Below are 13,595 nucleotides of genomic sequence, written 5' to 3'. Positions count from 1 at the left end.
TTTAATTTTTTTATTTGCCAATGATTACTGGTTAAACATTTTTCTAAAATAGCATATTTTGTGTTCAACAGAGAAAGCAAGTCTCTTACAAAATAACGTACTTCAAATAATGTTGTAAATTAGTAGACATCTATAGTATTATTTATTTATTTATTTAAAAATATTTTATTTTTAATTGTTTATTTATTACAAAACAATGTACCTTAAAATTGTCATAAATTACTAGCCATTCATAGTATTATTTATTTATTTATTTGTTTATTTATATTTTGTTTAATTTTTTATTATTTATTTGTTACAAAATAATGTACTTCAAAAAATATTGTAAATTAGTATCTTTTCATAGTATTGTTTATTTATTTATTTTTCTTTTTTATTACAAAATAATGTATTTCAAAAAAAATTTGTAAATTAGTAGCCATCTATAGTATTATTTATTTAGATTTTATTTTATTTTTAATTATTTGTTACAAATAATGTACCTCAAAAAGTTTTGTAAATTTATCGCTATCCATAGTATTATATATTTATTTATATTTCATTTTTAATTAATTTAATTAAAAAATTTTTTTTTACAAAATAATGAACCTCAAGAAACATCATCTATAAGTAGACATCCATAGTATTGTTATTTATTTTTATTTATTTTCTGTCAATGGCTACTGGTTTCAAACATTCTTCTAAACAGCATATTTTGTGTTCAAGAAACTCATAAAGGTTCGGAGCCACATCACGATGAGTAAATGCTGAAAAAAATTGTCATTTTTGAATTAACTTTACTTTTAAGAAATTTCAGATGAAAAATCTCCCTGAAAACGTAATTATAAGATAATGATTTTATTCAATACTTTGGGTAATATGTTAATACTGAGCAAGTTACAATAGTTAAAACTGGCATTAAGAACAATAACCTGAGTTCAGGCACAGTGTGGAAAGACGTATATGACATATTCAAAATAAGTTTCCCAAACAGCGTTTTTGATTGAACTGAGGCATCAAGTCTGATGCAATTGGCTTAGAAGTGTTGCTGTGCTGGGGATGTTGGGTTGCTCAAACAAACAGAGCAACGTAACATATCTCAAATGCCTCTACATGTTAAGAAAATATTGCAGCATAGAGTGTTTTTGTTCTGAAAGTGTCTTTCTGTCTCTTTGTAGCTCAGATTGAGAGTATTCCCTGTAAAATCTGTGGAGATAAATCATCAGGCATTCATTATGGCGTAATAACCTGTGAGGGATGCAAGGTAAGACAACCAAAACACACATACATCTCACAGTCATGTCTAATCAGTAGGATGAAAGAGCAGTGGTCCTTTTATAAGTTTCTTTTAAATGCATAATTAGGACTGTCATAATCATCATTGTAATCACTACCAGTTTAAAGTTTGAGGTCGATAAGATCTGTAATACTTTTACATAGAATGAGCTGAACAAAATAATTTTTCCATTTATGTACTGTATACTTCATGAGAAAATAATAATCTTTGGTTGAAAAAAATCTAAGTTACACTTTATTTTAAGGTGACATTGTTACTATGTAAGTCTTAATTTAACTACTGAGTAATATTATTTATTTACATGTTTTTATCATGATTGGTATTAGATTGTGGTTTAGGGTAAGTTACATGTAATTGCAGGCTATCTGCAGGTTCTTAAAAAGTCTTAAATGTCCTTAATTTCAAAAAGAAAAATTTTAGGGCTCAAAAAGTCTTAATTTCACTGAAATCTTTTGTTGTAGGTCTTCAATTGTTTTAAACAGGTCTTAATTTTTCTTTGTCCAAGTAAAGCTACATAGTCGGGCCGACATCTATTCAATCACCAACAATACATCTTAATAAAATCAAGGAAAGAAAACTAAAACCAATTAGTTCATCATGATAATAATAAAATAATTTATCCCTTTGCATTATCTTCCATTCATACAAAAACTATGAACAGATGTAGGGGCGAGTAGACATATTATTTATAAATAGGCATGAAACTTAAGGTTTTATTACAGAAATGTGTTAGGTTGAATAGGAGTTAAACTCAATTAATTTGGACCAAAAGATTACTGCATTATTATTGGATTTTGATTATTCATATAATTGCCTCCACGATAAATATCATTTTTAACAATGTTAAACTTGTCATAAAAAAAAAAAAAAGATTATGTTGAAAATAGTGTATACAACTAAAGTTGTCTTGTTTTGACACATTGGATTATATCGCTAAAAAGTAATTATTTGATTTTTGATTTTATTTGTGGAGGGCAAAAAAATTTAATTGGCTTAACTAACCTTTAGAAATAATCACTAGTTTTAAGCCCTGTATAAAAAATTTAAAAAATGTCATTCATGTTGGTCCTAAAAGGGTCTTAAGTCCTAAATTTGACTTGATGAAACCTGCAGAAACCCTGAGTTGTGAATGATTTATTGTCATTACTATAGTAAGCTCATGGAACATGTGTAACTACATCACCTTAAATGAAAGTGTTCCTAAAATCTATTTAAAAAATCTGGAATCTGCGTGTTCAAAATATATCAAAATACTGAGAAAATCACCTTTAAAATTGTCTAAATTAAGTGATTAGCAATGTTTATTGGTAATCAACAATTTTGGTTTTGATATATTTACAGTTTCTCTACATTATTACATTTTATATCACCATAAACCTTTACATTTTCACTTAATAGTCTAATGATGTTTGGCATAGATGAAACATTTATCATTTTAACCCATACAATGTATTTTTGGCCCAAAATATACCTGCGCAACCTAAGTTTTGCAGTATATCACTGACCCTAAACCTTTGACTGGTTTTGTTTATTATTATTATTAAAACAATTATAAATATTTCAGTTATGAATGTTAGGACATAATTCTTCCATTTCGGTCTTATTATTATTATAGCCTAAATTATTTCCCATTTACACCAAAATAAAGATTCAAGTGAAAGCAGAGCGTTTTGCTTTCTCAGTGCATGGCGAAGCCTCGTTTTCACTTTGATCTGAGTGTAGCATGAAGCAGCACAGAGAGTGCACGAGCACAGCAGAGAGCTCTAGAGGCATTTACACTTCATGCATTCTTCATCTGGAGCTCACATAACGCACCACTGCACTGGGGAGAGAGGCATACAGATGCACATTTCATGACATATTCCCTTATTTGGATGAAAATATGCGACTGCAGTCTGATGTGATGTCACCAGATATTACAATAGGCCATGTATTATTTAGTCACAGTTCTGATGGAAGAGTTATTAATTCAGTCTAAAACCAGCTGCAATCCAAGCATCAAAGCTGAATGTAGAGGTGACCTATGCTTGTGTTCCCTCTCTCTCTCTCTCTCTCTGTCAGGGTTTCTTCAGGAGGAGTCAGCAGGGCACTGTGTCATATTCATGTCCTCGGCAGAAGAGCTGTCTGATCGACCGTACCAGCAGAAACCGCTGCCAGCACTGCCGTCTGCAGAAATGCTTAGCAGTGGGCATGTCAAGAGATGGTAGGCACTCAAAACTCGCAGCAGTCTGAGTGATGTGCACACGGCTGCCGGTGTGTCTAATTCTGGACAGAGTGTGTGACAGTAGGGCTTTTAATGCAAAAAATAATCTCATTCCTTTTCTTCAGCGAAAATCTTTGGCTTGTGCTTTGATGTTTTTTTTTTTATGAAATGGTATATGCTAATGTCTTCGCATGTATTAGAATACTTTGATATTTATATCAGTTTCATCTTTGTGCTGCTTCAACGCTAGAGTTTTCAGTGTTATACATGACACATACTGTAACACCAAATCGACCACGATATATAATAATATATTAAAGTAATTTGTTTAATAAAGATTTCATATGTACTGTTAAAAACGTATGTTATAAATGAGTCTGAAATATTATTTGAAAAACATTTTATGTTTAACATTTTTATTTTATTATATATTATAATTATTATACGTGTACTTTTTTATGTGGTTAATGAGGATACACAATTGTATAATGATATGGGTATGACCTTGGAATACAGTATTAAGGTGATTTATGAAGACATGCTTTGTGTTCTTGGGATTTAAAATGCTTTAAAATCGTACTTAATGGTAGAGCTGTGCCATTAATTGAAATCAGTTTCAATTAGTTAATCAAAAGAGGCTGCAGTATGACATATATATGTTTTACTCATTTCCCCCGCCCACTGCAGTCTGTGTGTGACATTCTTACTAGCCAACTGAGTGAGCATACTTTTGTTCTGACCAATCAGAATTGTGCAACCAAACAAACAGGAAAGTGCGGACAAGTGAGATAATGGCGTCTGCTCCTTCAGAAGTATTAACAGATGAATTAATATCAAAGAAAAACAGCATTGTGATATGGGAATATTTTGGTTTCAAAGTCACAGACACCAAACAAACAGGTCGTTTTTTCTGCCTGTCGCAGAATTGTTGCCATGACCTACAGATTTTTGAGCTGAAGCTTGACTACAAAATTAAATCGCAAATCAAATCGCAATATCTCTCAAAAAAAAAATTGCCATTAGATATTTTCTCTAAATCGCACAGCCCTATTTAATGGAATCTTTTAAAATTGAAAAATTGCCACAGGCTTCCAGTAAGGTATTGTTCTGTATATACTGTAATACATTAGTATATTACATTAGTAGTGTTACTTGAAAAAAATGATATGGAACACGTGGGAGAGCACGTGAAAATTTTCAGTTTGTCAGGATTTACTGAGTTTATAGGTGTGGGTTTTAGTACAATGTTTTAAAACAACTTTAATCTACACAGATCTGATAATATTACTTCCAAATTTCACATACAGTGCTCAGCATAACTGAGTACAGCCCATTCTGAAAATGAATATTTTTATCCATTTCTTAGTGAATATAGGCAATGTATTTTGGTGCATTTAAAACAACACAGATTTATTAAACATAAATATTTATTAAAATAATATTTTAGTCACCAAACATATTTAGAAATTAAAATATTATACAATTAAATTCAAGCAAAATATAGCAAAAATTACAACCTTCAAAAATTTTCATTTTTTGCTTCTCTTGATTTTTTTTCCTCTTTTTAAAATTTGTATTTAATATTTTTCTCTAACATATAAAGTTGGGTGTTGTAGGTTTTTTTTACCGTTTTCGTAAGTTATTTTGTTAGATAAGCTCCAGATTTTGCTTCAGTACTGACTAATCTAATGTATATGCACAAATATAATATTGTATAGCTTCTAATTACAAAACTGAATTTAAAAGAGAGGTTTGGGAGGGGTGTACTATATATGCTGAGCCCTGTAAAAAATTGTCCTTTCTGGGAAATTATTGATTTATTTATTTTTTTGTTGTTGTGATAACATCAGGGTTATTATACCAAATATTAATCTCTTAAAAATGTCAAGGTTAAAACATTGCTACTCTCTGAAAATTTGATTTAAAATATTTAAAAACATGTCACTATTTGTTATTTTAAAAATGGGGAAAAAATGTCATTAAATTGCTTTATTCAAACACATAAAAACCATCCAAGAACTTTGAGGACAACACATACAGTACACTTAATACACAAATACACTTAATTAAACATGCACCCAGACATCACCTTTTTTGAAGAACACTATATACTGTTTACTGCAGATTAACTGTGTTTATACAGTTGAAGTCAGAATTATTAGCCCCCTTTTGATTTTTTTTCTTTTTTAAATATTTCCCAAATAATTTTTAACAGAGCAAGGAAATTTTCACAGTATGTCTGATAATATTTTTTTCTTCTGGAGAAAGTCTTATTTGTTTTATTTCGTCTAGAATAAAAGCAGTTATTAATTTTTTAAAAAACATTTTTGGGACAAAATTATTAGCCCCTTAAAGCTATTTTTTTTTCGATAGTCTACAGAACAAACCATCGTTATAAAATAACTTGCCTAATTACCCTAACCTGCCTAGTTAACCTAATGAACCTACTTAAGCCTTTAAATGTCACTTTAAGCTGTATAGAAGTGTCTTGAAAAACATCTAGTCAAATATTATTTACTGTCATCATGGCAAAGATAAAATAAATCAGCTATTATAGGTTTTTAAAAAAATTATGCCTAGAAATATGCTGAAACAATCTGCCCTCCATTAAACAGAAATTGGGGGGAAAAAATAAACAGGGGCGCTAATAATTAAGGGGGGCTAATAATTCTGACTTCAACTGTATATAATGTCCACCCTATACACAACTTCTTAACATTTCTGATTCTGATAATGGTAATAATAATTCCGGTAATGGAATAATGTGCTCATTTTGTAAAGCTGCTTTAACAGAAATAGTTATTGTGAAAGGCGCTGTACAAATAAACCTGAATCAAATTCAATAACTGTAAATCACAAATGCATTTCCTGGTTTATTTTGTATCAAAATATATACATTAACTAAAGTTTTTAATTTAAAAAAATCGTATCTGCCTTAAACATGGTCCAAGTCCAGTATTACTGTGTTTTTTTTTTTTTATATGTAATTTTCTAAATCGACCTGAAAAGCTCAGATATGTTATTGTAAAAAGCCATTGTAAAGTGTTAGAGAGACTTTAAAACCCAATATTTGATTATAATGTGTTAAATGTGTGCTCACCCACAGCTGTGAAGTTCGGGCGCATGTCTAAGAAGCAGAGGGACAGTCTGTTCGCAGAGGTTCAGAAGCACCGTCAGCAGCAGCAGGATGACAAAACCGGTGACGAGTCTGAGAAGAATCAGGAAAGTCAAGCTCCAGGAGAAGCAGAGCCACTCACACCCTCATACGCCCTGTCCAGCAGCGGGGTCACCGAGATCCCTGATGACCTCAGTGGATACGTCAACGGCCAGACCCAGGAGGAGGGCAAGGCAGACTCTGCTATCGGGGGATTTTACCTGGACATTCAGCCCTCTCCAGACCAGTCAGGTCTAGACATGGATGGCATTAAACTAGAACCTGTGTGTGACCTCAGCTCAGACTCTGGCCTAGATCAATACTGCTGCTATAGCAATGGAGACGCTTCACCTCCTCATGATGATTTAGGTAACAGCAGGATGTCTTTAGGCCATAAAAAGTCTTACATTTACTGAAAAATTGTGTTGTAGATTTTTTTAAAGGGGTCTTAATTTTCCTTTGTTTATGTAAAGCTACTCAATCTGGCCAACACCCATCCAATCACTAACAACTTATATCAATAAAACTTTTAACTCACAAAAATACAGCAATTATACCTAATATAATATAATATGATATAATATAATATAATATAATATAATATAATATAATATAATATAATATAATATAATATAATATAGGCGACATAGTGGCTCAGTGTTTAGCACTGTCGCCTCACAGCAAGAAGCATATTCTCCCTGTGTTGGCGTTGGTTTCCTCCGAGTGCTTCTATTTCCCTCTACAGTCCAAAGACATGCCCTAAAATTGTCTGTAGTGTATGGGTGTTAATGAGTGTTTATGGATGTTTCCCAGTACTGGGTTGAAGCTGCAAGCGCATCCGCTGCATAAAAGTGTTAATAATTTCAAATATTACAGTTTTTCTCAGACGCTTTGGTGCATTTCTCACAACACTATTTACATTTGCACAACAGTTAATGCAAACTGCAAAACAATTAGTGCAAACTGCAAAACCTAGCTGATAACCTGCAAAAGCGCATCACTTGCTCAAAATAGATAGCTCATTCCTCAAAAGCAAGTACTGATGTCAATCAAAGTGACAGTATCATCAAGATGAAAAGTCCTGACACCAATGTTTATGAACAAGATAGTCAAATGGCTTAGTCATGTTTTCATTATGACAGTTTACTCTGTACATTTTTTCAATGAAAAAAAAGTCTGATTTTGGTGACACTTGCTGAAAATGCTCAAGACAGCACTGTATACTATTTGCACAGCCATTTGAAAACTACAGTAAAGTTGGACATCACTGCATTTAGTAAGGTATCTGAGTACAAGACACTGAATATGTATGTTTCACATTTGTACTGCACATGCTCTTTACAATCCAAATTTATTCACAGCATTGTGCAAAATAATAAATACACCCTTATTTACAACAAACATAAACTCCCTTTGGGTAGAGCTGGGCACAACTGTAAACAATATTGCAGTACATATTGAAACTGAGCCTACAACATACACAGGTCTGTAAATCATTCATCAAATTGTTCAATTTTAAAGACATTTTCAGGAAAATAAAGATTAAATTGTTTTTTTATAAAGTTTGCTTGACCGATTTTGACATCAAGTTAAAAAAAATTTTATGTAATGACTCAAGTGATGAAATAAGAGCTGTTAGTTTTATATTGAATGACTATTCAGCATTTACAAGTTTTTGTTTATTTTGACTGACATGACATAAGCAAATGATAATGTTATAAACAGCAGAGAGTTGTATGAAAGCAATTGATGCATGTCCGAAAGCATTTGCAATTTGTTGAAAGGAATGAGAAACTGCTACTAGGATGTGCACAAATGACTAATTGTTTTGGAAATGCATGACCTGTTCTGCAAATGTAAATAGTGTTGTGAGAACTGCACCAAAGCGACTGAGAAAACTGTAAAATGTTTAATTATAAAATGATTGTTATTGTATTATTACATTTATTTAATTATTTTTTAAAAGGTTGATAGGGCAAATAAAAAAATATTTTTCAACTGGGCCATTCGAAAAACCAATGTGTTTAGCCCTACTCTATATGAAATTTCTTAATAATGAATTTTATTCTTAAAATTAAATTTATAATGGTCTTAAAATTGTCTAACAAGTCTAAATTTAACCTGCAGAAACCCTGAGCAGTTATAAAATGTAATTTGCATAAATATATACAAAATATATATAAATATATTAGATGCTAATTTTTCAATAGTTTAATATATCGTAATGAACATGCACAATATCGTTATCATAGCACTTCAAAATTTTGTGAATAATAATTTATTTCAACTTTTAAAGTTATTTTGAAGAAAATTTGCATTGTATCGCTGTAGTGTTCATAACCATGCCAAATGTTTGGTCTATTGGTTATCTTTATAAGATTTTCAGGTTAGTCTGGTCTACTGCTTCCCCCGGATGCTCCAGTTTCCCCCACAGTCTAAAGACAGGCGCTATAGGTGAATTAAATAAACTAAATTGGCCAGTGTATGTGCGTGTATTGGTGTTTCCTAGTACTGGGTTGCAGCTGAAAGGGCATCCGCTGTGTAAAACAAATGCTGGATAAGTTGGCGGTTCATTCCGCTGTGGTGACCACAGATTAATAAAAGGACTTAGCCGGAGGAAAATGAATGAATGAATAATATTAACATTGGAAATATCATAAACTCAAGCAGCTATGACAAAAATGAATAACACATTTGAGTTTTAAATTATTTTGAATTAGTTTTATATTTATATTTTATTTTTATGATATTACTTATGTATTGTGTGAATTTTTACATTATTTCCCTAATTTTCGCATGCAAATGTTTTGCTTTGTAAATGATAGAACATCTATTATGTTGGCATCATTTGGTAGGTAATTGCAAAGAAAGAAAATATTATCTAATTAAATGACATAGTTTTCCTCTAAATAGTTCTAAAGACTTCCGGCATTACGGCCATGATTGACAGCTGTGGGGTTTGAACCAGCAGGGGTCTGTGAACCCGCCTCCATGGCCCATTGAACATGTCATTAGTATGAAGTGCCTCATTAACACAGACCAGTCAAAGAGCAGCAGACAACGTACTTGCTTTTGACTAAAATGAGCCTTAATGATTTTATTTTCGTAAATATAACGTGGCAGTAATATATACAGCTTTGGATGTGTCTTGTGTGCGTTTTACAGAGCCAGGAATGTGTGTCAGCTCCAGCTGTTTGACTCTATTTGTGTGTTTCTGACACAGAACATCTGTCAGAGAACATCTGCAAGTCTCACCTGGAGACGTGCCAGTATCTTCGAGAAGAGCTTCAGCCCAGCAACTGGCAGACAGTCCTACAGAGCAACCTGGAGGCGTACCAAAAAAAGGTGTCTGCTTATGTCTGTCTGATGCTGTGTGCACCTGGTATTAGAGATCTCATGGGTCTTATCGCAAGTGGTCAACTGAGACACATCGTCTCAATGGTTCTGGTATTAAGATGTGTTTTGGTGGAGATCATTTCCTCTAGATAAAAGAGACATTTTCCCATTTACATCTGGTATTTTAATCTGTCTAATTTTTTTTTATTGCTGTCTAATTTTTATTATTCGACCACTTTTCTGATGACTATTGGTGGGAGCATGTGCAATGTTATATACGTTACAGAGGGCCTATATTACAAACATGTGATTTCAGCCATCAGAAAGACAGGCAGCCTGTGCTCAGCAGTAGGGCTGCACAATATTGCAAAAATGTGACATTGCACTGTTGTTTTTTTCCGCTATATATATTGCGAAATGAATACAATTTCACCTGATGACTTAAAGAGCTCAGTTTAGTAAGATAATGAATAATTAAATTTAAAAAAATAGCACAACATAGCATTTTTATTATAACTTAATTGACTTAATTGTATAAGTAATTTAATAAACTATTTTTTAAAATAGTACAATTCCTTTAGTCTAAATGCATTAAACTCTTTTGATATGCTTGTAAAGCCTTTAAAAGCATGTAAACAATGAACATTTGCTCCATTATGGTAAAGCAGTCTCTCCTGGTCAAACATAATCCCAATTCAGCATTCAGTTCCTGCGATGTGACTATTGCGAATGCACACTGCAATATCAATGCTAAAACGATGTATTGTGCAGCCCTGCTCAGCAGCAGTTATTTATAGCTCTGAAAGCATTCACTAGCATTTCAAAGCCATTTCAGTCTGCTGATCCTTCCATTTGGTCAGCTGATAGACGTGGCTTTCAAACGCTCCTGCATCCATGTTGTTCAATGGAGAACATGAATCATTGATCTAGCCAATAACAGATCTTTCTGTTGAGTGCGTAAACACAATGGTTAAGCCGTCTCTTACTCCCTCATTGGCTGCACATAGTCTTGAGTGGGCCGATTCGTCCAGACATTTGACATACTAGATATTTGCTTTTTGTTTCAGCGTGCCTCTTGATGGGTCAATGAGTAATTTGCACATAAAGATCGTCGATTGATTTTCTTCCGATCACAGCCCAAATCAGGCTTAAAATCCTGTAGTGTCAACTAGGCAGAAGACATAATGTTGTTTTGATATTTACTTCATTTGATGATGGAGGTATAAAAAGGCAACATTTTGGTACAGACACCTGTTATTTACACTATAAAAAGTTTGTTGAAACTAGAGGTCTGCGCGAGACCTTTTTTAGTTCTGCTCCTGCAAGATTTTATTCCCCACCCGACCGCTCCCGCCGTATATTCAGCTTTTGTTCTGGAGGTTGTGCAAGGATTGTAGACTAAATGTCAGTTTTGTTTGCCCTTTTGTGATGAGACATGAGTGCCGCCTTAAATCCTTAAGTCTTGTGACTGTTAAAGGGTAAAACTTTGAGGTATTATCACATCGCGCAAAGGTAAATTTGTTTCCATTTGCGTCTATGACTCATGAAAAAGACTCCCATACATCAGACTATGTGGGTTTCCTAACATTAAACTGGCCCGTTTTCTAATGCAAGCTGAAGGACATTGCATCTTCACACTCTGCCATTGTAAAGCCCGCTCTGAGGACTGTTATGCAGGTGTTCACGCACAGACTGTGCTAAAAAAAAAGTATGTGCAGAAAGCACTGGTCCATCTGTTCATCATGTGTAACATTAGTGAGAACTGGTTGTACTGGTGCTCAATTAGAATAAGGAAATCACAAATATGCTATTCCAAAATAATGTTGGGACTCGGGAGCGATATATTGTTAGACCGCCCGCTCCCATTCTAATTGCACCAGAGTTATTGTTGCTAGATTGGATACGGTTGCAGCTGGAAGTTAATGAGAATTATTTATATTATTTATTAAATTTTCCATTTATTGCATTTTATTGACGTCTACCCCAACCCTAAACCCAACCGTCACAGTAACATAAAAACAGTGGTTGTACCGAGTATTATTTATGTTATCTATTAAATTACCCAATAAATTGAATTTTTAAAGCCTACCCCTAACCCTAAACCCAACTGTCACAGTACTGTAAAAACATTAATTATTGTTATACAGTGTCATAAAAAATGCTACTATATTTATGTGCAAATCACACTTCCAGTTGGCCTCGTATCCAATCTAGACTTTACCATTACTGCCCGCTAACGTGTTTTATTTAGAAATTTATTCCCGCACCACAAGAAGTCTGGTCAGGTCCTGCAGTCCATGCAGACCTCTAGTTGAAACCGAGCATTGAAGAAAATAGTCAAACTCAATTAGAAAAAGTGATTTACATTTAATTGAAAAACCCAACAATTAGGTTTGCTCATATATGACTCATAATGGATCATGACAACTTATATATAGTAATATAACTTTATATATATATATATATATATATATATATATACTGTATATTGTTATACACTTAAAGATCTTTACAGTCACTAGGGCCCACATACTGTAGATTGCAGGTTGAGCACCCTCTGCTGGCCTCAGTAACACCACTTCTAGTGGCAACCTAGCTTACTTAACATGGCTCAACCCTGCTTAGCTTTAGTGGGCTGCAGAGATTTGGCTGTGGTGTGACTGTGTAATCGGCCTCATGGATATGCATCTTAATTTTAGGTGTAAACAGGGCAAATGTCTCAACACCCTTATTGGCCATTTTAAGGAATGTAAACAAAAACAGTGGTCCCAACGAATTTCCTTTTTTTTACGTTTTTAATTTCTATAGTTTCAGAGAATCCAAAAAGAGCCACCTATTGGTAAATAATGTTATGAGAGTTGTTTTAACATTAAGTTATGATTGAATTGCCTCTTGTTGCAGTTATGGAATAGATTGATAACAAGCAGGAAATGTTCATGGGCCAGTGACTTGACCACATTGAAATGGTCTATAATCCACTGAAGATAATTATATATAATTAGTTCTTTTTTTTCTCCTCAATCTTTCGATGCTGTTATATGTACAGTACATATGAATGGATGGACAGGCAGGTGCATGAATGCACTAAGGGGAACAGTCAGGTGTGTGTGTGTGTGTGCGCGTGTGTTAACATCCTCTCTCTCTGCTCCATCTAGTCTCAGGAGGACATGTGGCAGCTGTGTGCGGTGAAAGTCACTGAAGCTGTGCAGTATGTGGTGGAGTTTGCCAAGCGCATCGATGGATTCATGGAGCTCTGTCAGAACGATCAGATCGTGCTGCTCAAAGCAGGTGCACCTCACATAAACCTCTATCCGAGTGAAAATAACCAGCAACAGCACATCAGTGGACTGACAAACTGCGGCAGGACTACTGACTTATGAGCATGTTTTTGTCTGTTTCGCAGGTTCTTTAGAAGTGGTGTTTGTGAGGATGTGTCGGGCGTATAACTCCCAGAACAACACTGTCTTTTTTGACAGCAAATATGCAGGACCGGAGGTCTTCAAAGCATTGGGTGAGCAATAAAGTGTTTTTTACCTCGAAGAAAATTCTTTCATAAATTACAGTGTCATTTCAAACCCAAATTAGGATATTTTGAATGAATCTGAGATAGGGCTGCACAATATATT

The 13,595-nt window shown here is 33.5% G+C and overlaps 1 protein-coding gene across 3 annotated transcripts in view; it reads left to right on the top strand.

The window, feature by feature from the left end:
* Window positions 1-13,595, top strand: part of rorab (RAR-related orphan receptor A, paralog b) — an 86,293-nt gene that overhangs the window by 63,762 nt on the left and 8,936 nt on the right. For all 3 annotated transcript variants that reach the window (XM_087259420.1, XM_087259419.1, NM_201067.1), the window contains 6 exon segments: window positions 1,158-1,243; window positions 3,338-3,479; window positions 6,586-7,002; window positions 9,857-9,978; window positions 13,125-13,257; window positions 13,373-13,480. In XM_087259420.1, coding sequence (XP_087115546.1) covers window positions 1,158-1,243; window positions 3,338-3,479; window positions 6,586-7,002; window positions 9,857-9,978; window positions 13,125-13,257; window positions 13,373-13,480 — 1,008 coding nt within the window.

The sequence above is a fragment of the Danio rerio genome, chromosome 7 (genome assembly GCF_052040795.2).
Source record: "Danio rerio strain M-AB ecotype USA chromosome 7, GRCz13ab, whole genome shotgun sequence".
Taxonomy (NCBI): Eukaryota; Metazoa; Chordata; class Actinopteri; order Cypriniformes; family Danionidae; genus Danio; species Danio rerio.
The sequence above is the reverse complement of the archived record's forward strand: the minus strand, read 5'-3'. Positions and strand labels throughout refer to the sequence as shown.